This window comes from Trametes versicolor, assembly GCF_000271585.1.
Source record: "Trametes versicolor FP-101664 SS1 unplaced genomic scaffold TRAVEscaffold_8, whole genome shotgun sequence".
In the NCBI taxonomy this organism is placed as follows: domain Eukaryota; kingdom Fungi; phylum Basidiomycota; class Agaricomycetes; order Polyporales; family Polyporaceae; genus Trametes; species Trametes versicolor.
This window is the reverse complement of record NW_007360328.1, coordinates 2,831,221-2,857,500: the sequence shown is the minus strand read 5'-3', so window position 1 is coordinate 2,857,500 and position 26,280 is coordinate 2,831,221. Positions and strand designations below refer to the sequence as shown.

The 26,280-nt window shown below is 57.7% G+C and overlaps 4 protein-coding genes across 4 annotated transcripts; 1 reads left to right on the top strand and 3 right to left on the bottom strand.

Annotated features, from left to right (window-relative positions):
* Positions 1-1,909: 1,909 nt before the first annotated feature.
* TRAVEDRAFT_30294 (uncharacterized protein) lies at positions 1,910-3,386 on the bottom strand. Its single transcript, XM_008041929.1, has 3 exons — positions 3,228-3,386; positions 2,727-3,040; positions 1,910-2,669 (listed from the first exon to the last, which is right to left on the bottom strand). Exons 1-3 carry the CDS (start codon positions 3,316-3,318, stop codon positions 2,118-2,120), a joined length of 957 nt encoding a protein of 318 aa, XP_008040120.1. The 5' UTR covers positions 3,319-3,386; the 3' UTR covers positions 1,910-2,117.
* Positions 3,387-5,470: 2,084 nt separating this feature from the next.
* On the bottom strand, positions 5,471-6,634 carry TRAVEDRAFT_38701 (WD-repeat protein; the record flags this gene model as incomplete). The annotated part of the gene is made up of 1 exon (XM_008041952.1): positions 5,471-6,634. One exon carries the CDS (start codon positions 6,632-6,634, stop codon positions 5,471-5,473), a length of 1,164 nt encoding a protein of 387 aa, XP_008040143.1.
* Positions 6,635-10,085: 3,451 nt separating this feature from the next.
* On the bottom strand, positions 10,086-11,027 carry TRAVEDRAFT_151731 (uncharacterized protein). Its single transcript, XM_008042654.1, has 3 exons — positions 10,729-11,027; positions 10,332-10,679; positions 10,086-10,276 (listed from the first exon to the last, which is right to left on the bottom strand). The coding sequence occupies exons 1-3, from the start codon at positions 10,994-10,996 to the stop codon at positions 10,149-10,151; spliced, it is 744 nt and encodes a 247-aa protein (XP_008040845.1). The 5' UTR covers positions 10,997-11,027; the 3' UTR covers positions 10,086-10,148.
* Positions 11,028-12,480: 1,453 nt separating this feature from the next.
* On the top strand, positions 12,481-25,900 carry TRAVEDRAFT_128047 (WD40 repeat-like protein; the record flags this gene model as incomplete). Its single annotated transcript, XM_008042653.1, has 3 exons — positions 12,481-12,902; positions 22,917-23,566; positions 25,629-25,900. 3 exons carry the CDS (start codon positions 12,481-12,483, stop codon positions 25,898-25,900), a joined length of 1,344 nt encoding a protein of 447 aa, XP_008040844.1.
* Positions 25,901-26,280: the final 380 nt, after the last annotated feature.

The window sequence follows — 26,280 nt, the reverse complement described above, 5'->3', positions numbered from 1 at the left end:
ACCTTGTATCCAGCTTGTATCCAGCTTGTATTCACTGAATACAAGGCCATATCTCCGCAACCAGGACAGCTATTCACACCAATCAAATTGCATGTTGTAGCCACTGCTCAGGGCTATCAGAAAACCCCCGGATACAAGCCGGTTGTCCAGGGGGTTGCGGAGATATCGACCATACACTGATCTTGTATCCAGATCTTGTATCCAGCAGATACAAGGCCATATCTCCGCCACCAGGGCAGATATTCCCACGCACTAAATTGCATCTTGTAGCCATCGTTCAGGGCTACAGAAAGGACCCCGGATACAAGCCAGTTGTCAAGGGGGCTGCGGAGATATCAGACTTGCAGTAGTCCCATATCCAGCCTGTATCCACCACTGCCCAGGCCATATCTCCACCACCAGGGCAGCTATTGATGCGAACTAAAATGCGCATGGTAGCCCTGATTATAGGCTATAATAAGGTCCCTTGTATCCAGATAAGAGGTCAGGTGGTTGGGTGTCCATGGCCCTTGCACCAGGAGGCACTAGCCAGAGCATCATTTTTTCGAAGGTGCACAGCCACAATCGCATCAGATTCGGGTAGCCCTCAATCAGGGCTATCAGAAAACACCAAGATATACCCTTGTATCCAGGCTCGTTGAGGAGATACAAGCTTGTATTCAACCTTGTATCCAGCCAATGCCCTTGTATCCGCTTGTATTCATGTGATTGTGCACCGTACAGGATAGCTACCACCCTGAAACCACCTGCATCGTGTAGCCATGCTTCTAGGCTACCAGAAAACCCCCGGATACAAGCCTGTTGTCCAGGTCGTTGCGGCGGTACACCCCTAACACTGACCTTGTATCCAGTTTGTATCTGGCCACTGAGCTCAGTGGCCGGTTTTATAGAGATAGGGCCCTCACGCCTGCCCACCCACTCGTGCGCCCCTCCTTGCCGTGATCGAACATCGTGCGCAACGCCTCCGGATCGTTCTCCGGATCCCGCCGCTCTTTCTTACTCGCGCTCAGCTGCGCCTTAGTCCTGGGTGCCCACCACCCGTGCCCGAGTATGAAACCCGCCGTTGGCTACCTCGTGTCCGCCACAACCCTCCGCATCATCTCCACCTCATTCACACCCACCCCGCGGCTGGCGTTGGTCATCGCGCCAAAGCCCGTCGGTTTCCGTTCCTTTGTTCCCGGTACAGTCCCTGCACTGACTCATAACCGCGGCGCAACGTTCCCGACCTCGAGGTGCTCGACTGGACAGTGAGGGCCATGGCAGTACCCGAGCGAACGCGCAAACGCGCAAGACGAACTCTACATCTGCGATGTCCGGTTCGCCTCGTGCGTCGCGTCGATACCGTATAAAGGCGCAGCGCCGGACCACGCGCATCCGTCGTACGGGGTGTAAACGTAGAGTTCCCAGACTCTATGAAACGCTTGGACGAGCGCGGTCACGATCGGAACACCGACAAGACGAAGCCGGAGCTCGCGTACTGCAGGGTAGCCGGACGTATCCGTGGCCGTGACAAAAACGGTGTTCAAATCGTGCAAGACGCTCGACGTCTCCATCGGGTGCACGAGGAGGGGAAGAGGACCGGGGAGGGTAGGGACGTACGTACATGGGAGGCCGCGGTGGCGGCGGCGGGGGTCGTTGCGAGGGTAGGCGCGGAGGTAGATACTCCGGAGGACTTGCCGTTGAATAGCGCGAGGACAGACGCATATTGGTGCGCGGCCGTAGAATGCGAGTTTGAGCTGGTGGGGGTGACCCGGCAGGCAGCCGCGACCTAAGCAACGTGGAAAGGTGAGCTCGAGTTACCGCTGTGAAAATGTATACCACTCACCTATAGTTTAAACATATGTAACCCTCGCGAACGTGATGGCCATCCGCTACCCTCGCGCGTCTTCCGCGTGCTCGTAAAGAAGCCAATGAACATGTTATACAATTGCAGCCACGGCCAAACATAAGGTTACGCAACAAACATCATATGGCTATAGGATACAATCATCATGTGCTCATGTAAACGCGACTGCCGCAAACGCACCGTCCCGCCAGCGTCGTATGTAAAGAAGGGCGAATGCATACTAAAACGAAAACTAAAAGAACGCGGTCCGCCACACCTGCATCACCGAATCTCACCGCCGCGCGACGCGCTTCCGCTGCGGACCCTCCTCCTCTACATCCATAGTCTCGTCCAGCTGCTGTTGATGCTGCTGATGTTGGTGTTGGTGCGCGCCGTGCTGGTCGGAGTTGCGCCAGCTGCGCGTGCGCCGCCGGCTCGTGCCCGAACCGCCCACCGCACCAGTCATCGCTTCCGCGCCCGATCCGGGCGCCGGCGGAGCGTCCATACCGGTCGCCTCTCGCCGACGCTTCAGCGTAGCGTTGAGCGAGGGGGCGGCGGAGTCAGGGAGTGCGCCCATGGAAGGGACGGTGACGTCCGTGACCGCTGGAGGCTCGAACGCGAAGGGCAAGGCGGCGGGAGCGGGGAGTGGGACGGACGAGAGGTCCTTAGCGTTGACAGAGGGTATGAAGCGGGCCTTGGAGGCGCGCGAAAGGGGCTGGATGGCCGCTGATACGGGGCGCAGGGGCGCTGCGGCGGGCGTCGGAGAAGATAGCGCGGGTGCGGCGTACGTGCGAGACGTATCCATCGTGGACGGGGTGTACGGCGTCGGCGGCGCTACGACGGCCTAAATACGCACCAGAAGTCAGCCATGATAAGACGGCGATGTATGCGTGGGACGCACCGTCTCGCGGGCCCGCGCCGGGGCCAGCGGGGGACTAGGGGGCTTCGGCTTCGACGTGCTGGGGCCCGCCTTGGACGACCGCTCCTCCTCCTCGTCCTCCTCCTCTTCGCGGGCCTTGATGGCCTCGAGTCGGGCCTCGATGTAGTCCATGATCCTCCCGATGGTGACTTCGCGGCTTGGATCGGCGTCCGTGGAGACGCCCTGCTGAATCATGTTGAGGAGATCTTGGCATGCTGCTGCGTATCCAGCGTTGTACGCGCGCTTGGAGGCGGTCTTCGAAGAGCGAAAGAGGGTAGTGAGGCTTAGGGCGGCAGCTGCGGCGACGGACAAAGTGGGTGAGCGAGCTGTTCTGCGGTAGACGTCCCCCGCCCTCGTCTTCGCCTAATGTCGACACCGCGGAAGATGCCCGTCGTCGTGGAGGGACGCATCGCGGAGTGGGGTGGCGGATCGGTCGCCGCCGACCGAGGCGAGGCGGGAGATGAGAGAGAGATGTGCACGGACCTCTGAAGTTGTTCGTAAGCTCGTTCTCCGCCTTGGCATAGCTGGAGGCCGGGAGCGAGCTGGCGAGGTTGTTCAGGTTGAGAGACTCCATCCGAGGCCGGTCGTGGCAGAACACAGAACGCTGAAAACAAAAAAGACGGAGGGGTCGACGCAGACGATGAGGCAAGTCAAAGCTCTTTAGCGCCCACATCTGCCGTTCATCGACCACGCTTACATCAGCAGACGCGTTGCACGTTTCCCAAAACGGAATGCGGAGGCTTTGGATCCTAACAATCGCAAACAACGCCGCCATTCTACCACCGCAGTCCTTCTTTCTTGCCACCGTCCACAGCTTCGAGCATCCTTGCTATGTTTATCTTCTAGTCGCGTGCTGAAACTCACTCTATAATCCTTTCTGCACTGCGCAGGCGGCGCGGTAGCCTCTATTCGTCTTCTCTTCGCCGTATTACTGCCGCGGGCGGTGACATGCCCCGATACACCGCCAAACAAAAAATGCCTTGACTCAAACAATATTGCCTACATGCAAGCCGATATCGGTGTCGACGCTGACTCGACAATTGTCTCTAGGTCTTTCGAGGCTCGCCAATCCGTCTCATGCGCGGACCGATTACCCAAGATCGTTAGTAACGACCTGCTTTGAGACGCCGCCCTCTTCGTCTACACAAACAACGAAGGAATCTATGCATGATACCTGTATTATAGTGGGTGCGTATGCCCATCTCAATGGTGCGCGAGCGCGCTGCTCGTGCCGTCTTGACTTATACTTTCTGATACGCCTTCTGTGGCATATCCAGGATCTTGTCTCAGGTATATGACCGGGATCAGAGTAAGAGGTCTCTGCGGCCTGCACTGCCCACCGCTTTTCCGGACCGCTGACCCATTATCTTCCGTAGAGTCATTTCACTTCTTGCCGCGCCGTGAGCTCGCAACGCTCGGCAGTCATGTTTATTCTAGTCAACCAGCCATCACCTCACACCGCGCCCTTCCCCTCGCCTTCGAGTGGCACTCCCTATACGGTCTGTAGCTAGAGTACGTCCAATTCGGTTGAACCAAGCTTGTATATGATGCTGACCCTGTGTGCACCCTACTACAACGTCCGACGTCAATGGGGGAGGCACCCCCAGCTTCCGAACGACGCGCAGACCGCCGCCGCCGTTTTTACAAGACCACCAAGGTGGGGTCGTGGCGCTTGCCTACTCCCACAACAGCAAGCTGGCCCCGGTGAAGACCATGGCGACAATGTGTACGTGCTCGCCGTCTCTTTCGACAATACTCGTCTCGCGTCGCCAGCTCGGAGGACAAGGACGAGGACTATTTAGCCAAGATGAGCAAGTAACTCGCGACAAGGGTCCGGAACGAGCACGAATTGGATACTAAGCGGAGCCGCTTCGCGTGATCCGTGGACGAGAGGTGGATCGCGCTGGGCTCCGACCGCTGGGATGAGGTTACACGTCTTGAACGCGGAGACATTTTAAGAAACCCGCTCATAGAACCACGACGGAGCTCTCCTTGTAGATCCCCCGCACGACACGAAAGGTGGCCGGCCATGTCATGCGGAAAGGGCAACTGCGCCCGTATATGGAACTCACACCGGGCCCGCCGTACCCGCCAGTGGTATCGCCCGTGCCCGGAGATACACTGTGGTCCGATGTCGCGATTTAACTTCGACGCGGACGACCGCGGTGTTGACTACTGGAGGCCCGACCCTGCGCACGTTCGAAGGGAACAAGAGAGTCTGAGATGACGTCCGAGCTCCACATCTCTCGTCTCACAGCAAACGATTGCACCCTGGTCGGCCGACAAACTCATCTGCTTGTAGTACGTTGACTTGAACAGCGAACCTTTCGACGACATTCGGCAAACACGGGTTCGAGCTCAAAACATCAGATTTACGGATTACGACCAGGGTTCGCTTAAGAATCGCGAGAATTCGGAGCCGCACTCGAAATTCGAGTGAGCGTTCCTTGATGAAAGTGTGCCCACGACGCGCTTTGGGTGGCGTAGCATGGACTATCTGTGTACCCAATACAAGTAATAGACGATCTCATTCCGTATGTGCAAAATAATCAGACATAATGCCACGGGTTTCTTTGCTTACTTCGACACCATTGCCTCTGCTTTCCGTCAACTCGCTCGTATCTTCCCCTTAGTGTTTTGCTATTTTTGTCACCATTTCCAGCACCTTCAGCCTCCCGTTCAGTCTCAACTACCTTCTCAGCTTGCTCCTCGTATACCCTCTTTTCCTACTCGTCGTCGTCGCCGTCGTCGTGGCTGTCGTCTTCGTCTTGTTCTGCACCGTAGGGATCCCATTCCTTTCTCAATCGGATGCGAACGGTGCCATCATCTGATCCCGATGCGAGAGTGTCGCCATCAGGACCGAACGCTACTAGTGTCACCTTGTCGTTGTGCTCGTCAAACGTGGCGAGAGACTTCCCATCGGCAGCGTGCCACAAACGTGCGGTTTCGTCACATGACGCTGAGGCAACGTACTTTCCGTCGGGCGAGAAGCATATAGTGTTGACCATGCTCTCGTGCCCACTGAGGACGAACTTGCCCCGGCCTGTGGACGACATAGAGAGTCTGACCGTGGAGTCGCTCGACGCTGTGAGCACGCGCGTCCCGCCCGGGCTGAACGCGACGCTCCACACCGGGCTCTGGTGCTCGTGAATGTTGACGAGCATCTCGCCCGTCTCTACGCTCCATACGCGCGCGCTCCCGTCGTCCGAACACGTCACGAGCCTACGGTCGTCCGCGTCGAAGTCTGCATTCCAGAGCATCCCCCTGTGTCCGCGTAGTACCACATGCGGCGTGCCCGCCTCGACGTCCCAGAGACGTCCGCAGTAGTCCGCCGCACCCGAGGCGAGCCAGCGGCTGTTGCGGGAGAAGCGCACAAATGTGACCATCGCTTCGTGGCCCTCAAGCACCGTCTTTTGCTCATACGTGTCCGCATCCCACAGGCGCACGCTCATGTCGTCTGAGCCCGACGCAATGTATTTCCCGTGCGCGGACCACGCCATCCCGTGGATGGTCTCCTCGTGCCCAGTCATCGTTGCCAGGCATTCACCTGTCTCAACCCACCACACCATGACGTTGCTGTCCGCGCCGGCGGACGCGAGCCGTTTGTTGTCGAGGCAAAACGCGAGCTCCCATACGACGTCGGTGTGCGCGTCCCACTTGCGGACGATGGTCTGGTTGGACGTGTTCCAGAGGGCGATGGAGGTGTCGTCCGAGCCGGTCGCAAGCATCGTGCTGTCATGGGAATACGTGAGCGACGTAATTGCCCCCGTGTGTCCATTGGCGGCGGGCTGCCACTGCAAAATGCGCGGCGTCTGCTCACTTCTCACAAGGGCTTCTTCCTTGGTGATTGTCTTGTATTCGTCATCTTCATCTTCATTCGGCATGCCCATGGGATGATTCGAGGGATCTGCGTCTAATATCGGGCCTAGCGCACCGACGGCAGCGTTCGTAGACGATTGGAGCTTTGGCGGAGTGGGGCTGCGCCGGTGTTCAACCGGGGCGACCATCGTCATGTCACCAGATGACGCAAGCGTTGCGACTAGACCTGTGAAGCCCGTCGCGGAGCTCTGTACCTGCAGCAGCGGTAGCTGGGCGGAGGCGGGCTGTTCCTGCAGAGCGTCCGCGCCATAGCGCCTCTCCACTGGACAGGCAGAGTCGGGCGCTTCGAAGTAACCTTGAACGTCTGTGGCGGTGTCTTCGTCGTCTGGAGCATAGGACCCGTGGTCTGACGAAGTGCCAGTGGCGGACATTCGGTCGATGCCGCCTTCGAGAATACGAAGATGAGCGATATGTTCATAAAGCGTGGGTTAGCATCGTGAGAGTGATAGGGCAAAGACGTGATTCGTACCCTTGGCATGCTCGCTGGCAACTTCCTGTGGCGATAGCAGCGCTGCGGAGCCATCCGTGAACGACGGGTCGAGAAGAGCGTCGGTATCTTGAGAGGGCATGGCGGGCGAGTGTTCGAGCGGGGATGTAGCGCAAGGGTGTCGAGTAGCAGGAACGGTGGCGATGTGTGGCAGGAGAGCGGGAGTCGTTCGAGGGATTCCCCCAAGCCAGCCCCTTATATCCCTGCGGGGGTCATGGCAGTGGCGAACCCCGGGGGGCGTCTGTGGGTAACCAAATCGGGGCGGACCACGCCCCCTTCTCCATACGAGTCGCTAGAACGGGTTTGTTCCGGTGCACCTGCCTTTTCCGACGGCCTCCATGTTGGCGTAACAAGGATATCAGCGTTGGACTGCACGACGGATTTCCATTTCAAGGCCGCGCGGTGTCTGTCGTCGACGGATGCCGGTATTCGCCTTTAGCGCGAACCCCTACGACGGCACGGCCTTCGGAGAGGCCGAATCAGACCTTCCGTTGGGGGCAGTCAGGGGCTAGCAAACCGGCTTCACCAAGGAACAAGGCGTACCATAAGCGAGCTGAATGTGGGGGAGAAACAGCTGCCTGAGGTCGTTAAGAGCGGATCCTGCCCAAACAGGCGGCCGCACAGCATCACACCACCAACGCGTGGCGCACCTTCTCATGAGAGTCCCCCCCTGGTGAAGACATCCATTCCGGAAGGGGAGCTACGCGGGGTGCGATCTCGTAGAAGTACCACCTCGAAGAGGCAGCGCGGTCCTATCGAGCTTCGACGGCGAGGTCTGAATACTCAACCGAGTCGTCTCAGCTTTGTAAAACGAATCTCAGAGCGCAGGCAACACGAATCTCCCCCGCGTACGTCCCGCAGCAGCATCTTCACCACATCTCTCAATATCATCCACCATCGATCGCTACTACCAGCATCCCTGCCCCCGGCGAGCGCACGGGACACTTCCACAGTGCGACGGGTAATTCTGTGGCGCTCCGCCACCGCTTCTGCAACAGATGCGGTTCACGAAGACGCGGGCTCGTCTCGAGCCTCAAGCTTCCGCATACACGCAACAGCATACCGGATCTCGAGACCGTGCTGAGGACCTCACTCACCAAATGGACACAAGGTTGATTGCGACGACGCCTTAGGTGCGCAGCCTGTGCTTGCGAGGGACGTCTTACAACAATCACGAGCCGCCAGACTTCCGCAACGATGACCTAAATGCGTTGCGGACTTGCGTAAAGCATTCGTTGGAGGCTTCACTTGCCACATCTTGCGGCGGCAGAGTCTCATGCGCTGCAGGCAAAAGTAACTTCTGTGCAGAGGCGTCGACATCCATGAGAATGGCTGCGAGGAAACCTGGACGCGTACCGCGGAAGATTATGTAAGCTAGTTGTGTGCTCCAGGATACCGCGAGGTTCGACTATACGCACCTGTGCGTACCCCAGAGGAGCAACACAACGCCATTTCCGCCCGTGCAGCCGTTTTACCCGCAGAACGGCTCGCGGCTCAGCTCCGCTCCGCTGGATACGGCGGCGGGCTCGCCATCGCGCTCCCCTGTTCGAGTCGGAATCGCATCGCGGTCATGTTCGACGACGCGCCACGCAAGCTCCGAGTCGTGCATCTGCAAGAGAAACGTCAACGCGCGACTCCACAATACGAACTCCCGCGAACAACCTCGTCTCCTAGCAAAACCCCGCTTCGACGGGTACACTTCACCCTTCCGGAACGCGACTACTACCATGCCCCGTCTTAGACCTTCACAGAGATCACCTATGCACGCCGCAGACTCGCCTCGCCTCCGCGCGCACGCAACAGCACGCCAGAATCCCGAAATCGCGCCAATAGAACCACTCACCGTGTCCCGAGTCCGAGTCGCGCACAGCCGAGCGCGACAACGCCGTGTGGAGACGGTAGCAAGTGTTCGACGTCCGCGAGGACAGCCGCAGGGGACACCTAGACCCGTATCCTGGTCGACGTCAGTTCGTTGTACGCCCAAAGGTACCCCGGGTCGAAAACACCGCGCGAGTCCGCAAAACGAATCGCAGCCTCAGCGCACTAGATAGCTCGACGGCCCGACTTCTTCCTGCCCCGCGCACTCGACCGTCCGCTGTCGCGTTCTGCCACCCGAATGACTTTCGATGCGAGCCCCCACGTACCCCACACGCTCACCTCTCGTTTCGGAGTCCCCACGCACAACCACTCAAACCGACTCACCTCTCGCGCACACACGCCCCGAGCCCCTCGTAACGCACGGGTGCCCCTCCTCGCCCGCAGAAGCCCACGCACAGGCCCACGCTCGGCTGCACGGACGGCCGAGAGAGAATGGCGAGCGTACGCCCACCTGAATGCGCAGCCTGCGGCGCGCTTGCAGGACGCCAGAGGGAGACATCCCGGGAGCTAGGTCGGGGGGTGCCCTGGCGACCGCGCGAGAGGCGTACCGGAGGGCCACGAACGTGCAGATGTCCGTATCTCGACCATGCGACAGAGATCCTGGCCTGGTCTCCAGATTCGCGTATATCCGAAGCTCTGTCAGCGATGTGCGCGCAGCGGCAGAGCGTTGCAGTGGACATACCTTGAGGACACTATCGAGCGAATGACCGTCGTAGTGGAACTAGCAGATGACGGCTCGGCGACGACGCACCTCTTTCCCACTCTCAGAGCCAGCGCAGACAGCCAGCCGCTACACCCCAAGCCAACGCAACGCAACGCAACAGCACGGACACGCCATCTATAAGGTAAAATATCAGCGGAAAATGTCCAATCCGCGTGCCGAACACGTTTGTCCGTCCAAGCCGAACACACGGATACAGCTTTTCAGCAAGCACGCGCTCGACGAAAATACGAATACGGATACGCTCAACCCCCTGAGACCTGGGTGTCGCCGCCGACCTACACTTGGAGCGCCAGACACGGAGAGCCGCACCCCATCGCACGCATGGACGCAGACAAGACGTAGGAAGAGCCGTCGTGTTGATGCAGGAGGTCCAGGGTGGTATACAGTACAACAAGCCCAAGCAGCGTCCACGGAAAACGGGGCGGGAACAGACAGGTCATCGGCCAGCGACGAGCTCGCGGAAGGCGGCGCGAACGTGTCGAATGAACGCGTAGATGTCGCGCGAGTCGTTGAGCTCGTCGAGCAGGATGGGCAGGGTGGGGAGGAACGGTGTTGTTGTCGGCACTGACGCCTATGAGCGGGGCGAAAAGCAGAAAACCGAGCGCAACAGAGGGCGTACCTTTGTATACACGACTCGAGACGTCGATGACGATACTGAACTCGCGGTCGTGGTCGGCGGGGTCGATGTGCGTCCAGCGGACGAGGATCTTGTCCTGGCCGATGCCCTCGACGACGCACTTCAGCGCCGCCTCGCACGCCGCGACCTCCGGATGTGCGCGTGCCGAATGGGCGCTGAGGATGGCCTGCTCGCGTTTGCGCTCGCGGAGGAGGTTGGCGGCGACGACGCGGTGCTGCTCGATCTCGACATCGAGGCTCGCGCACTTGTCCTTGACCGAGTTCAGCTGCCTCCGGAGCGCCGCAACGCTCGCCTCCGCCTCTTTCCTCTCCTCCTGCTCCTTATCCAGCACTATGCCCAGTCAGCGCGCGGTCAGCGGGGAGGAGGAAGGTGGACGTACCCTTGATAAGCTCGATCTCCTTGAGCTTGCACTGATTCGTCTCGGCCTCAATCTGCAGCGCCTTCTCCGCTAAGCGCTTCTTCTCCGCGGCGTACGCATCTTTGCGGTTCTGGATCTCCGCGACGGCGCGCTGGGTGTAGTTGGAGACGGCGGCGAGGAAGTTGCGGGTGGAGGCCTCGTACGCGTCGAGGCGGAGATCGATCGTCGGGTTCTGCTGTGCGAGGACAGCCGCAAGGTCGAGCTTCGGCACGCGGAGGACTTTTGACATCGTTCAGACCAGTCAGGCAAAGACAAGTAGCGATGACGGACGGCGAGAGGAGAGAGCGACAGTAGACGCCCAGGCGCGTTCGCGTTTGTTCGCGTGGGATGCGTCATGTGACCGCATTGTGGCGTCGGCGCCTCCGCTCTCAGCTTCCCCGGGCTCGCGTCTTCTCTCTCTTCCTCCACGTCGAAAACAGCGTAGACTCATTTGGTAGCGTACTAGCCCTCTTTCAGCCGCTGTGCTGTTGCGCGTCATGGCCCTCGCATCCGCTCTTAGTAGGTCGCCGACATATGCCCCGGCCATGGACTCGGGCAATCGCATGTGCAGGCGAGCAGAGCCGTCCACAATCGAACCTTGAACGTTTGAACAGTGAAGGTGCGACCGTGTTTCGTTCAGGATCGCAACTCGGACTGCTGTGGTCAGCGAAGAGGTTAAGTACGATATGTTCGTCCTCGACACGACCGAAGCATCCAAGTTTTGTGTCAATTTTAGCGGGTGCGTCTCTCAATTCTCCCCGACTCTTGTTCTCACAGCACCCCAGTGCCTCGCGCGGCGGTCATTTTGAATACCTCGAATCTCGGCGCGCTTTATTCACTGGATCTTCATTATGACCAGGTTTACCGCTCGCATCATAATCAGCGTGCAGCCGCCCGTACATCAACGCAGGGTTCAGCACGTCTACGTGTAGTACGTATGTATTCATATACACTCGTAAAACATAGCTGAACTATAGCACTTCCGTCTTGCAATACCGACATACAAATGGGGTGCTATAGTGTAGGTGCGTGCTATTCAGCTCGACCTATCGATCTGCGGTATATACCAACCCGACGATACACTGAATAGTCCATGTCAGATATATAAGTGCTCCTTGACTCGGAGTCCTCTCCCGTACACGCAGGAAATCCCACCCTTCACCTCTCACCCAATGGACACGAGACACGAATCTGCCTTCTCCTACGGCCCCGCATATTCCCCCGTCATGCGCTCTCATGACGCCGCCGGTATCACTCAGGGCGCCCGATCCAGCCTTTCATCTATCCCCGACCTGAAGACGCTACGTGCACCTCCCCGCTACGGCGGTGTAAGTGCGTATCGTCGTTTTGGCATACTCGTACAATACTGACCCGCATATTACAACCAGCAGCCGATCGTCTTTACAGAAGCACTTCACACGGTTCCGTGGACAACGTGAACCCCCGCTCGAGGAGGCTCCGCACCGGGGACCCAAATGCGCCGTCGGAAGAGCAAGAAGGAGCACGGCGGAATGTTGCTTCCGAGTCGTCGCGAAGGTCATCCCCTGAGATCACTATTATCATTGAGTCGCCGCCCTCGTCGCCTGCCAGTGGCGCTTCTTCCGTAGAGAGAACCCAGTTCGCCTCTGCCCGAGATTCGATCCTAAATGGTGAGAGTACAGAATGGTATACCGTAGCACGTATTGCGATGTTAACCAGCGCACGTCTTCAGAACTCGACCGTCAGGATGCTCGGATGCACACCGCAAAAGACGCCGGACTCGCCCCGCCCCCTCGCGATGTCGGAACCGCTCCGAGTCGAAGGAGGAGCGCACCCGCCGTCGGAGCGCCCCACGGCCTGACGCCGTGGCCCTATCCTCCAGATGCGCCGTCGGAAGAACGCTATCGAGGACCCCTCGTCTCCTCGCAAGACCGCCCACAGCGCACCACCGCCCTTGCATTCTCACCCGACTCCAAGTGGGTTGCCCATGGCTCCTTGGACGGGAATATTTTTCTCCGACGGACAACGGATCCCTCAATCGCTGTCGCGCAACGAGCGGTCGGGTTCTCCGTTTGTGCACTTGCTTTCTCCCCAGACGGCCGCCAACTCGCGTCCGGGCACAACGGCTATGTCTACGTGTGGTCTATCGGATATGGCATTGGCGGCTGGGAAACCCAGTTGAACGTACAACACATCTATGAACTTGCCTCGCAGGCCTCCGTGCTCGCGGTATCTTGGTATCCCGACGGCACGCGCATCGCGATATGCTCCGATGACATAGCCGTATACACCCTGCAGCCGGGCGTCAAGAAGGTGGTCCATCATGGATTCGGCCGTCATCCCCGCGGCACCCTCGCCTTCGCACGGTTCTCCCCCGACATTGCTCTGCTCGCATTCAACACCCCGGGGATAGGGAGTCGATGTGATATCTGGAACGTCCAAACCGGAACGAAGCGGGCAACAATTTCTGGTCCGGAACCGCCGGAGACCATCCTTAACGCGCGGTTCGACGCTCTCGGTGCGCACATCGTCATTTGCTCGAGCGATAAGCAGGTGCGCGTCTGGACCACTGGCTTCAGGGACGAACGTCCTATTGAGGTCGAGATCTTGCGCTCGACGCACCACACTTGCCCGGCGCTAGATGCGTCGTTCTCGTCCGATGGCAAGCTTCTACTGACTGGGACGGCCGAGGGAATTCTACGCTGCTGGCGGAGCTTATCTGAGCCAGGGTTTAGTGACAAGCCCGCAGGCTGGCACGACTACTGCATGACAATCAGCAGTGTGGGGTTTTCACCGGACACCAAGTTTGCCGCGTGCGCATCGCCAGATGGCTACATCTATTGTGGAGAGGTAAATCCTACCTGGAGCTGTGTGGATGGTGGGGGTAAGAGGTGGCGCCGGTCGCATTCAGCAGAGGCACGTCGGCGTCCTCTGTGGGAGAACTTGAAGCGCATTGTTGGCCACCGTTAGTACGGAATCGTCATGACGGGACTTAACCGTAGAGTACGATAAGGATGTGGAATAGTACACGCTTCAGTTACGCTACCAGTCTGTTTGGTGATTCTTCTACACACGCAACATCCGCCATTTATGAACACGACAGTTTATAGTACCCAGGGAATACTTGCACTCACTGAGATCGCCGTGCATTTTACACCCGTTCAGCTGATAGATATGATATAGTCCCGTATCTTAACACATTGTCCCGCACCAAACGCCTGCCTCGTACCTCGATCTTTCTATAATGTGTCCACAATCCTCGTATCGTCGAGCACGCTATTGGAGCGGAATGCGTTCTCATGCATGATATCTCAGCCCCTGTTCCGGGAGAGATCAGAACTCCCGTACACGCTATGTCTGCCGAATCCATAACGTACCGTCGTCTCCTGACCCTGCAAGGCGTCGTGGCCGCACTGGGGATGTAGAGAGTCTCTCTTGCCACCTGCGCAGACTTGTATGCCTTACGATTGCGCACGAGATCCGGGGGGTATCTGCCGAGGTGAATAACATGCTGTAGCAGTAATAGGTGTCGTGTCAGAGTCCGGCGACAGATGCGGTGAACATCATAGCGGACGTACCTGACCCATAGCAACGTATTCCAAACCACGTCGATCCGCTCCTGAATCTAGCGCGAGAAGTCGCATCCGATGCTGTGTTGGACGACGTATGCCAGAACGGCGATGGGGGATTTCAGTGCGTACTCCGGGTCCGTCGTTTTGTACAGCAGAACGTGCTCCAACTTATGCAGATGCATTAACGACGCGTTTTCGTTTTCGTCTCTCTCAGCCGGCATGAAGCACCTCCCAAACTACGAATCACACACTCACCTGTTAATGACTCCGGGGTGGCGTCGCACGAACGCCTCCGGAACCAAGTCGTTGGAGTTTTGGCGTTTCAGCTTCTCGGCGCTGCTACGCTCCTGATTCAGAGCGACGACCAGTTCCACTGCTCGAGCGGGGGGCTGCCGGGACTTCAGTAACGCGTACACATGGTAGTCGAGCTTCAGGGAATACATCTGTCCAGCCGAGCGCTAGCGCGACCTTCCAGAAGAAATATATGCGTCGACTGTGAGGCCTTGAGGAATAGACATGGAGCGCGGCATAGCTATTACATATCAAGGCCACGGTGGTAGTGGGGAATCGAGACGCGAGACGCGCAGCCGCAGGAGGAACCGGAGCCACAGTGCGGTAGGCCGAGTCCGATACGTTTCCTGAGAGCGTCGCATTGGCAAGCTGACGACATCGCGCAGAACGATCGTCCAAGTATGCTAGAAAGACCAGAGTCCCGCGTCAGCGCTACAAGTCTTACAGTCCCCGATCCGACCAGTCGTTCTCGCCCGATGCCGCTCCCGTCTCCCTTGTTTGGCTACTGGTTGCGTCTCAAGAACCATAAAATTGACGAGCACTCGGTAGGCACTTGCGCTGTGGCAACATCTCGTACGTCGAAAAGACAAAATGCGCCGACACATCCCACAATAATTTCAAGGAAGAAATCAGAGTTCAAGAACGCACGGTATATTTGGGGAAACTCGCCTATGCTAGTCGAGCATCTTGGTGCCCACCGCCCACCTGGACTGTCAGCGGGCATCGGCGGCGAGGGAGCTGCTGGTGGAGGTCTCGTACACCTCTCGGCGCGACTCGATCTGCACGTTCTACTGGGCAGGTTCCGCGACTCGATCTAGGTTGAGCACGCAAAGCAAGTACTTTTGACATCTTTCACATCGGTCCAGCAAAGACGAGCACCGATGACGGAGAGCGAGAGGAGAGAGCGACAGACGCGCGTCGGACGCGTTCGCGTTCGTTTGCGTGGGATGTGTCATGTGACCGCATTGTGGCGTCAGCGCCTCTGCTCCCTGTCTCCTTTCTCTTCCTCCACGACGGATTTCGACCATTAGCAGCACATATTCGACGGTATAGGGCCGGTCTCTCTCACCGATATAAGCCATCTCTATTGCTCGGCAATGCTCACTGCACTCACATCCCCTTCGTCTGGCTGGTCCATCAACATAAGCCGTTCCGGGACACGATATCGCCCTCGGAACCTCGCAAGACTCTTTGGACGCGTGAACCCGTAAATCCAATCTACAGACACAGGTGTGTATTCGGCAATAATATCTTACAGATGTATTGGCTGACGTCGCCCCAGTCTCCGCCGAACGAACGTCGGTCACTCTAGAAACGGGGTCCCCCGAGCTAGCTTTAGCGGGGAAGATGCACCCATGTGTAGCTCGGGATCGCGGCATGAATAACAATGGTATGTGAAAGCTTGTGGTACCCTATCAACCTGCTCTCTGTATGGCTCTCGGGCCCGGCCTACGAAGAACTAAGCACTGGTGGGCATGACACCGCCCCCACCCTCGCTCTCTTCGAGCTAGGCAAGGATATCAAGCCTGCGCCCGACGAATCAACCTCCACTCGTCCGACATTCCCCTTCGGTTTCCTTGTCTCATCTCGCTATGCGCCACCACTGTCCTCCCCTCCCACGGACCGAATGCAAACGGCGCCGTCATTTGAGCCGGACGCAAACGTAGCGCCGTCAGGACTGAACATAATCCGTTCCACCTCCGCGTCGTGCTGGTTGATCCCGATTAGCGTACAATAGCGGACGCGCCACACGCACGCGGTGAAATCCATTGATCGGCACGCCAATGCGACATACTTCCCGTCGGGCGAGATGCACATTGCCTTGATCTCGCCCATTTCGCCCTCGAGCACGAGCCTGTGCTCGGACAGGTCGCGCAGCCGTATCTCCAACGGTGAGCTTTTCCACCTAGTGAGAACGTACGATCCATCCTCGCTGAACACAGCGTTCCGCGCCGAATACCTGCTGGAGTCCTCGACGCACTCGGGCGCCTCGAGCGTCCCATCCTTGTCGACTCGGCCGCTCGACGCGTACACGCTCCCGTCTTTCAGGCACGCCACCACCTTCCTGTCGTCCGCTTCGGAGTCCCCGAGCCACATCAAGCCCCGACAAAGGGACAGTTCTATATGCCAGTGTGACTTATCCTCTCCCACGACGGACCAGATGTGCCAGCGACGGTTCTCCATCTCCGACGCGAGCCACCGGCTGTTTCGTGAGAAGCACATGGATGCGACTTTCCCCTCGCCCCCAGGTATCTTCAACTCCCAATCCACGTACGTCTCCGCATCCCATAGGTATATGTTGGCGTCGTCCGAGCCCGACGCGATCCATTTGCCATCCGGGGACCAAGCGAGCGCGTGGATCGCCCGCTTCGGAACGCGCCCGCGTATCGCCTCGAGGCATTTTCCGCTTTCGACGTCCCAAACCTCAAGCTGCCCGCTACTGTCGCCCGACGCGATGCGTTTTCCATCGGGGGAGAAAGCAAGTGCAAAGACAGCGGGGTAGTCTTTCGACGCGTCCTTCTCGAGGGTCCGTTCGATAGTCCTGGTTGACGTGTTCCAGATAAAGATTCCTGCGTTGTTGCCTTTTCCATTTAGGCTAGGTTTGGCCCCGGTGGCGAGAAGTTTGCTATCGCGAGAGTACGCGAGTGCCATGACAGCGTTGCTGTGGCGGATTGTTTCGGGCCCTGTAATTATTCGACGACAGGTTAGCACATCAGCAGAGAGGATATCTGAGCCGCAAGTCGTACTTTGTACCAAGTGACCGCACTCTGACAACGACCGTTGTTTAGGGTAATGGATCCGCCACCTAACACGGTCGGCCGAAGCGCTGTTGTCTTCAAGGGAGGGCATGGCGAGCAAGTAGACCAATATGTATAGCTCTAGGCGGGGAAACGATGACAGCGATGTGATGGGGCGGAAATCACTAGGGGGCTTCTCCACTAACGGACTTCTTATATACCCCCCAGGGTCATGGCGGTGGCGAGCTCCAAAGGGGCGGCGGTGCGTAACCAGATCACGGCGCAACACGGCGCAACACGCCCCCAACACGCCGCCTGAATTGGTGTCAATAACAAGTACACAACAGATCTGAGCCGGCACACCTTCGAATTTAATTCAGGCGTGACTCGAGAATAATGGTTCGTATTGCCTTTTTAAGGCTGGGCAGCGTCCTTTGTTCGCGGATCGGGGTATTCGCCTTCTTACCAGGGATGTCTATGCTTTCGGCCGTCGAAGCGGCCAGTCTAGACGAGGTTCCAGTTCGAGGTAGATCGAACCATTGAAGGGGCATCATCTGAAAATTCCTGCAAGAAACGAGGCGTGTTCGAGCATGTCCTGAGAGTTAGCTCGCGCCAGTGCCACAGCGAGCGACCACGCGGCGCCACAACACAAACGCGTGGCCCGTATGCGTCATTTCACGTCTGGTCTGCCGATAACACTGCGCGGTGTGTGCTCATATTACCATGGTCAACGCGCGGCTCATCACACGATCTGACTCACTGGCTCTATGCTCACCAGCAAAGCGACGCCGGCACCGTATGTGCCACAATGACGAGCCAAGAGCGATAACACCTTCCCACCGGAAGCAAGCTCGGGGAGATCCTCCACAACCAAACGGAGGCGACCGTGGTAACGCCAATGGATACATTCATATAGACGGCATCAGGAAACGACACCCGTGGCTCAGCAATACGGACCAAGAAATAAACACCGAGTCATTCACCTCCGCGCGCAACAATACGCCGGAGCGCTGAAGCCCACCCACCATCGCCACACACCGCCCTCAAGCGGTGCACGGGCTTGCGGATGCCCCCAACGTCCGAGCGGAGGCCAAGGACCGACTGCGCAGACGGTCGTGTGGAGAATTACGACGTGTGCCGCCCTTTCACGCTGACTGAGCGATGTGGTGCAGGTCTGGACGTCAGAGGGGGGTCGTTTCGGGTGGCATGTTACTAGACTCACTAAGGATACTCGAACGACTACTATAACGCGTCCACAAATCTCATGTCGTCGAGCACGCTATTTGAGCGGAATCCGTCTTCATGCATGATATCCCAACTCCTGTTCCGGGAGAGTTCAGAGCTCCCGTACTCGCCGTGGCTTCCAGAACCACTACTTACCGCCGTGTCCTGACCCCGCATAGCGCCATAAGCGCATTGGGGACGTCAAGAGTCTCTGTCGTCGTTTGCGCAGACATGTACTCCTTAGGATTGCGCACGAATTCAGGGGGATATCCGCCGAGGTGAATAGCGTGCTGTAGCAGTAGTAGGTGGCGTGTCAGAGCCTGGTGACAGATATCAACATCGTGGTGTATGTACCTGACCCATGACCGCGTGTATACCCCAGACTTCCTCGATCCGGGCATGAATCTGACGCGAGAGTTTGCATTCGATACCATATTGGACGACGTACGCCAAGACCGCGACGGGAGATTTCGGCGCATATTCCGGGTCCGTCGCTTTGCACAGTAGAACGTGCGTGTCTTGCTCCAGCCTGTGGATAGACGATACGTCCGTCTGGTGAGTCGGCCGGCGCGAACCATTTCCGGGACAACGAACCGCACACGCACCTATCAATGGCTTCGCGGTACGCGCCATTGGAGTGCGCGCCGGGGTAGTGTCGCGCAAACGCCTCCGGAACGAAGTCGTCCGGGTTCTGGCGTTTTAGCTTCTCCGCGCGGCTACGCGCCTGGTCCAGCGCGACGACGAGTTCGGCGGCCCGCGCAGGGGGCTGCCGAGACTTTAAGAATGCGTACGCGTGCTTGAAAGCTCCCGAGAGAGAGAGAACGCCGAAGATGATGCCGAGTATGTCGTAGGACGTAGGCATTTGTGCGGCGGTATCAGATTTGTCGAACGTGGAACAGTTACGGGAGGCTGAGCGACGGGGTTGGGTCACTGCAGCAGGTTTTTATTGTCCTTCCCGCCCGAGTGCGGATGTAAAGCGCCCCCAACAATGTCATGGGTTAACGCCAAGGGTGTTCGCCGGGAAGTCATCAAGCACTCGACATCAGTAGCACAGCTAGTGGCCAGTGGTCACAGCCTTTTGAGGAAAACAGCAGTTGATAGTTTAGACAGTTGACGGGCCATCTCGTCCAGCAGGCACTTCGGGCGCAAGAACGCGTGGCAGTAAGGCTTCGGGGAGTGCATCTGTCCAGCCGGGTGCCGTCGTGTGGTTCGGGAATAGCGGTGCATCTTCCCAGAAGACATATGTACCGACTGTGAGGGATCGACCTGGAGCGCCGCACAGCTATTTGATATCCGGCAGTCGAGATTCGAGACGCGCGGCCGCAGGAGGTCCCGGAGCCAGAGTGGGGGAAGCAGTGCCCGAGAAGATCCCCGAGAGCGTTGCAAGATGACATCGCGCAGGACGATCGTCCTGGTATGCGGGAATGACCAGAGTCCCGCGCCCGCGCTGCTCTTACAAGCCTTTGGTCGTTCTCGATCAACTTCCGACCATAGCCAGCCCTCCTTTCCCTGACATGTAGCGGCGCGACCCCGCACCCCCCAGTCCTCGCCCCTAAATCGAGCCTGCTACGCGGGCTTGAGATGCGAGAGACTGCTGAGAGCAGGAGAAACTCGTACGTGAGCGTCGCGGGATTCACGTGCGTAGGCCAGGTCACCCACCCATAGTTCTGAACACGTCCTGTTCTCAGCCAAGCATCTTTGTAAACACAACAGCGAGCGCTCTGTGTTCTCAAGCTGCATACCTCGGGCCGCGTGGCCCCTCCTCGTTTGGGTTCTCCAGGGGCTTTGGCACCGAACGCCGATCCGGCACTGCAAATCGTCATAAGAGCCTGGATGGAGCTGCCGAACTCAAGACTCACGATCGTCTCCTCAGGAACCGTGACATCACGAAACGCTGCCTGGGGGTTTAACGCCGCGGAGATGTTTCAGCAGATGCGCGGAATTGTGAGGTCAATCAGGCGTCGGCCGCTTTGCGTGGACATCGTACCTAGCAGTGGAGATAATCGTGAGCGACGTAAACAAGTTGAAGCATAGACATACCTAGCCAGCCCGCGTGGCCGCGTACTCGATATTCCCAGCACACCGGCGAGTCTCTCGGGATCGCCCTCGACGGATACCACTTTGCAAAGAACGAATGATAACGGAAAGGGCGGACGTGCAGGCATGCGTTGTCGCATTGCGCTGTGAATTGTGGTCTTTGCTCTCCACTGTGCATGTCTGCGCCGATGTTATTTATTCGACCGTATATCAAACGACAGGCTTGAGCTTGTACTTACCAAGCGAGAAGACGTACCCCAGTCAGCTAATGTGTCGATCCAGGTCCTATAGGCAGTCTTTGTCCCTCTCCTGGTTCGCGACTGATTGCGCCAAAGAGACAGCCGAAAACGTCGAGTAGGAGGTAGGCACCTGCGTCGCAACATCCTGTACATCGAAAAGTGACCAGATGCGTTGGCACATCCTACGATGACACCGAGAAGAGAGTTAGGGTACGCATCTCGAAACTAACTTTGAGTAGGCTTACCCAATGTGGCCGCTCGACTGTGCCTATGGAGCACGTCTTTGACGTTGTGGCATCTCCCGACATTGCAATCACATATGACAGAATAGCGTTTTCCCTAGATTCTCATTTTCGGCGACGTAGGCATCCATGCGGTCCTGGATCTGTACGACGGGGCGCTGGGTGTAGCTGGAGACGGCGGGACGAGGAAACTGCGGATGGAGGCCTCAATCGCGCTAGGCGGAGATCTATCGGTGGGTCCTGCTGTGCGGGGACGGAAGAGAGGTATATTTTGGACACGCAGAGCTCTTTTGACATCGCTCAGACCAGTCAAACACACACGAGCAGCAACGATGGAGGGCGAAAGGACAGTCCAACAGACGCCCAGGCGCGTTCGCTTTGGGGAAGCGTCTTGTGACCGCATTGTGGCGTCGGTGCTCGGCGCTCTGGCCCCTCGCTGCTTCTTGCCTCTCTTCCTCCACGACGGCCATAAGCAGCGTCGACTCAGGCGGTAGTACATAATCCTCATGCAACGCTATGTGTGTTTAAAACTTTCTTCTTCGTCCATTTTCTCTGGCGACCCCGCCACATGTTCGGGTGTATATCCGGCCTGCGTCCCCTACAGCCGTCCGCGCTAGCGCTTGCGTCGTCGCTATTACTACAGGACGAGCGTCCGCCCCCGTAGGGTTTCGATATCCCGGTAAGTTGTTCACGGAATCTACGTCCCGCGCACACAAGTATACTGCTCATATCCACGGCGCCATCTGCATTCCGCTGGTCGCTGCATCGATGGTCGACCAATGTTTCGGTGTGCTATTGTACGTATGTATTCGCTCATAGTACTCGTATACGATAACTACACTATAGCAAATATAGCCCGCAATACCGTTTGCCGAATGCGCGGGGAGGATACAAAGCACGAAAATGGGTCTCAGTGCGTGGTGCTGCCAGTTTTCGATGCTGAGCTGTTTGTCTGACTCTAGCTTCCCCAGTAGCGTAAGCGATGGTCCACGAGTCTGCCCATATCAGTGCTGTTCTTGCAAGTGTTGTCTTCTTGAAACTCACCGGCGAGGACTAGATTGAGCGCACAATGCTGCGTATTGCTACTCCCTGCCGCCGTATTATTGATGGCTCGTATCTTTCCTCAAGAGTGGGCCCGTACTTAATAAGCTCACCAGTGTGGGACGCTTCGTTCAATACCGGTCAATAAATGGACGAAGAATCTAACAAGCCATTGGGCCGCCTTGGCGGATGCTGTATAGGTGCGCGCCATTCACCTAAATCTGTTCCGTTGCGCGTACCGCCAGAACTAAATACTCAATAGTCTGTTTAGATATATAAGTGCTTCTCTCGGAGTATACCTCTCCTGTATACATCAGACACCATATCCTTTACCACCGCGTCGCGTATCTTCTACCATGAGCTCTCACGAAGACGATGATGATGTTTCCTTCATCATTGCCCCTCCATCGTCGAAGCGCCTCTCGATTACCTCCCTGCCGTATGAAGACACATCCCTCTTCCAGGATGAGAGTGCGTACTGCTCGTCTCGCGTTCTCATAAGGTGCTGACGCGCATGTCCCACTCAGTGAATGCCACTTTCTACCTCAACACTTTACCAAACGCTCCCCTTCACCGCGTGGGCCCCACGGGTTCGAACACGTCAGGCTTCAACAATCGGAACTATGCGCAACCGGAAGGGACATCTTCAGCACGGTCTTCCGGAGTTGCTTCGGACCCCCCTGCAGTGACGACCACAGTCCTAGCAATGTCACACGACACAAAGTGGCTTGCAAGCATCTCCGAGGACCGAAAGATCACGCTCTCTCATGCGACCGACCGGAATCTCGATATGAAATGGACGTCCAGCCGGAGGCCCGAGTCCATCTGCGCACTTGCATTTTCACCCTCGGGCGAGTACTTGGCGTCTGCACATGCCGACATTGGCGTGAAGGTGTGGCGCCTCGATCAGGAGTGGCTTAACGGCGCGCCAAGCTGGAAGCCCTGTCATACCCCTGATGGAGGCGCGCTCAAGCTGGCATGGTCCCCGGATAGCACCCAGCTTGTAGTGGGTTCCAGCGACGGCCGGCGGATATACGTATGGAACATCCAACACGAGGACCTAAGCTTTTATATCCGCGAACCTACTAGACAGCAGAGTACTCCTCCCGTTGCCCTCGCCTTCGTCCTCTTCTCGCCCGATGGTCGTCTGATCGCATCCGGCGGTGGACAAGGCTGCTGTCACATTTGGAACGTAGGAAAGCGCGCGCTGCAGGCAACACTAGACGAACACGATTCGTCGCGGACAGTCCTGGCCGCGCACTTCGATGCCTGGAGCAGATTTATCGTGACCGGCTCAGACGACGGCACCGCGCGCGGTTGGAACGCCTTGAACGGGAAGATGTGTATGTCTGTGTCGAGAGGAGGGCCGAAACCTCTGGTAGTGCAGGATGTGTCGTTTTCTCCCGACCGCAAACTTGTTCTCGTCGCCGGGGCAGACGGCTGGCTGTGCCTCTGTGGTAGGGACCCCAAATTTACCAGAAAGCAGAAGTTTCGCGGAGCTATTGATGTGGAGAAGGGGATACACAGCGTGCGTTTCGCGCCAGACGGGGGGTCTATACGGGTTATACTTCTCGATGGGACTGTACTGGTGAAGAAACTACGCGACCCCGAAACATATTTGACACTCTTCGACTACAATAGCCGTTAGAGGTATGATGGCTTTTAGCAAGGACAAGGAGATTATTCGATTTCGCATCTGTCATTTCTATATAGCACTAGCTACTAATATATACCTATATTCTCCACAAAGTCGTGGACGCTGTTTGGAAAGCGTGGGCGTTGAAATGCTGGCAAGAGGATGCAAGAAGCTACGCCTCGAGAGCTACCGCACGTTCGCGGCGTTAATTTGTGCATGCGTGGACATCTTCTCAGCCTCGGGATCCTCTCCCCTCTCTAAATCCACGTCCTAAAAATATGCTCACTCCTATAGAGTGCCTTCATTCTTGGAACTCGCCTGCAGTATAGATATTTAGGGTGTGGATACGCTGATGATTCGAAGCGGCGGTCATCTGTGGGTGCTTTCATCAAGCCGTATTGCGTTCCGACAACAAAGGCACTATTCCGGATATACCGTAGGTCCTGAGAGACTACATCTATACCGTATACGCCACCAGAGATACTGCACAATACCTGCGTACGAGCGCGGACTTGATTAGTTCCTGGGCCATGGCACGTATTGCAAAATCAGTGCGTGATGTAGCTCATTAACACACTCTCATTCATAGGTTGCTACGGCGCCGCATTCACCGTTTCTCAAATAGTTCGCTACGGCTATATAATGAGCCCTCAGGAGAGAGTACTACCGGCGTACATAACACTCCGCATGCATAGCGCATACTCTCTCATACCGCGCCGACGTATAACTCCTTGCCATCATGAGCGGAGAAACTGTCACTGGGCCAACGGCGATTCCACCGTCCCGAGTCCGCCCCGCGAAGGAGCCGTTACCATCCACAAGTACAAGTCCGTACGGACACCACCACAGTGCGCATCCACTGTTCCGCGCTTTCGCATAATATTCACAAGGGTAAACCTTAGCGGCCATAGGCAGCGGATCCCTTTCAACACAAGACCCTCTCATGAAGAACATGTGCCCCGAATCTGACACGGAGTCCGAGTCGTCCAAGATAGCCTCAATCGCACCGTGCGTAGGACCGCCTCACACCCGCCCGGTCACGGCCCTCGCGATCTCACGCGACTCGGTGTGGGTCGCCTGTGGCTACGACGATGGTCGCATCATGCTCTGGAATGCGCGAAATCCATCCGTTAGCACCGTAAGAGTAACTCCTTCGGGGCCCGTCCGCGCACTGGCCTTCTCCCCCGAGGCCGCGGATCTTGCATCCGCACACGACGACGGCTGTATCATGCTGTGGCAAGTCAGATCAAGCGGGTCATCCGGAGGGCGCTCGGTGGAGGAAAGGGAGAAGGAAGAGGAAGTCGAGCTTTGTCCAGAAGCCGATCTCCCAGTACCGGCCTATGGTAAACCCATACGCGCAATAGATTGGGCCCCCGACGGAAAACTCGCAGCGTGCTCTGACACATCTATATTCATCTGGAAGCGGGTCCTCCCCTCTGGCATGCGTCTCTTTGAGGAGTTACAGCCCTTCGAGTGCAAGCCGCCCCTGACTTTCGTCGCCTTCTCCCCGAATAGTCGTCTGCTCGCGTATGGTGGGGGAGACGACAGCTTCTCCGTCAGGAACATCAAATACCGTGTCAACCAGGTGTACCTGTGCGCGTCCACTGTGGCAAGCACTAAAGACACTCTCCTACACTCTGCACAGTTCGACGCAGAGAGCAAACGCCTCGTAACGTGCTCCAGCGACGGCACAGTGCGCAAGTGGGACGTCAGCAGCCCGGGGACACCCGTATACGAGCACACCGTAACGCAGCTCAAGAACGAAGCTCCCGCCAAGCTGTTGCACGCCTCGTTCGCACCCGACGGCGCCCTCACAGCTGCCGCATCCGGCGCTGGAGGCGAAGTGTTATTTAACGAGTGGGAACCTGGCGCAGCCTCTTCAGCCAGCTCCCCCTGGTACGCACTTGCCGCCCCGGACGGCGTCGTGATCGAACGCGCACGCTTCTCACAGGATGGTAGATATCTCGCAACCGGGTCCGCGTCCGGCGCCGTGTGCGTGTGGCAGACACACCCAGCCATCCCCACGCCCCTGGGACGCATCCAAGAGCTCTGGGACGCCGTACCGCGGAGGGACCCCCGTAGCGACGCTTGGTACGATAATTGGACGGGGAAGTGGCAACCGCAACCGAGCAACGAACATCATACGTCTGCATAGGAGTGTGGTCAACTTTGGCGTCAAGGGTAGTCCATGGACATGACGATCATACTAAGCAGTGCGTTCGTGTCGCAATCGGACTATGTCGTGTGCGCCCGGGGAGGCGCATATGCTCGGGAAACCTCGCGGTTCGCGGTGCCATATCGATCCACGTTCGTCTGGTTGCCTAATGTACGTCACCGTTGTCCGTGATCCATCAAGCCCATACTATGCCGTCTTTCCGCACAGCCCCGAGCCCGCCTCTGCACACTCGCTCCCTAATTGAACTCGCCGTGAATGAGAACAGCAAGGTCAGACTCGACAGCATGCCTCAGGATCGCAGAAGCGGCTCTGCACCGTGCATTGCAGTTGCTCCCTCCAGCCGGCCGAACCGCGTCGTG

What these genes read in the sequence shown, in the direction of transcription:
- TRAVEDRAFT_30294 (XM_008041929.1), bottom strand. Translation starts at nt 3,318, where the DNA reads ATGGAGTCTCTCAACCTGAACAACCTCGCCAGCTCGCTCCCGGCCTCC. An exon ending in GCTTACGAACAACTTCAGAG is followed by an intron (nt 3,041 to 3,227) that starts GTCCGTGCACAT and finishes CCGTCGCCGCAG; the next exon opens with CTGCCGCCCTAAGCCTCACT. An exon ending in CGGCGCGGGCCCGCGAGACG is followed by an intron (nt 2,670 to 2,726) that starts GTGCGTCCCACG and finishes GTGCGTATTTAG; the next exon opens with GCCGTCGTAGCGCCGCCGAC.
- TRAVEDRAFT_151731 (XM_008042654.1), bottom strand. Translation starts at nt 10,996, where the DNA reads ATGTCAAAAGTCCTCCGCGTGCCGAAGCTCGACCTTGCGGCTGTCCTC. An exon ending in GGAGATCGAGCTTATCAAGG is followed by an intron (nt 10,680 to 10,728) that starts GTACGTCCACCT and finishes GACTGGGCATAG; the next exon opens with TGCTGGATAAGGAGCAGGAG. An exon ending in CTCGAGTCGTGTATACAAAG is followed by an intron (nt 10,277 to 10,331) that starts GTACGCCCTCTG and finishes CATAGGCGTCAG; the next exon opens with TGCCGACAACAACACCGTTC.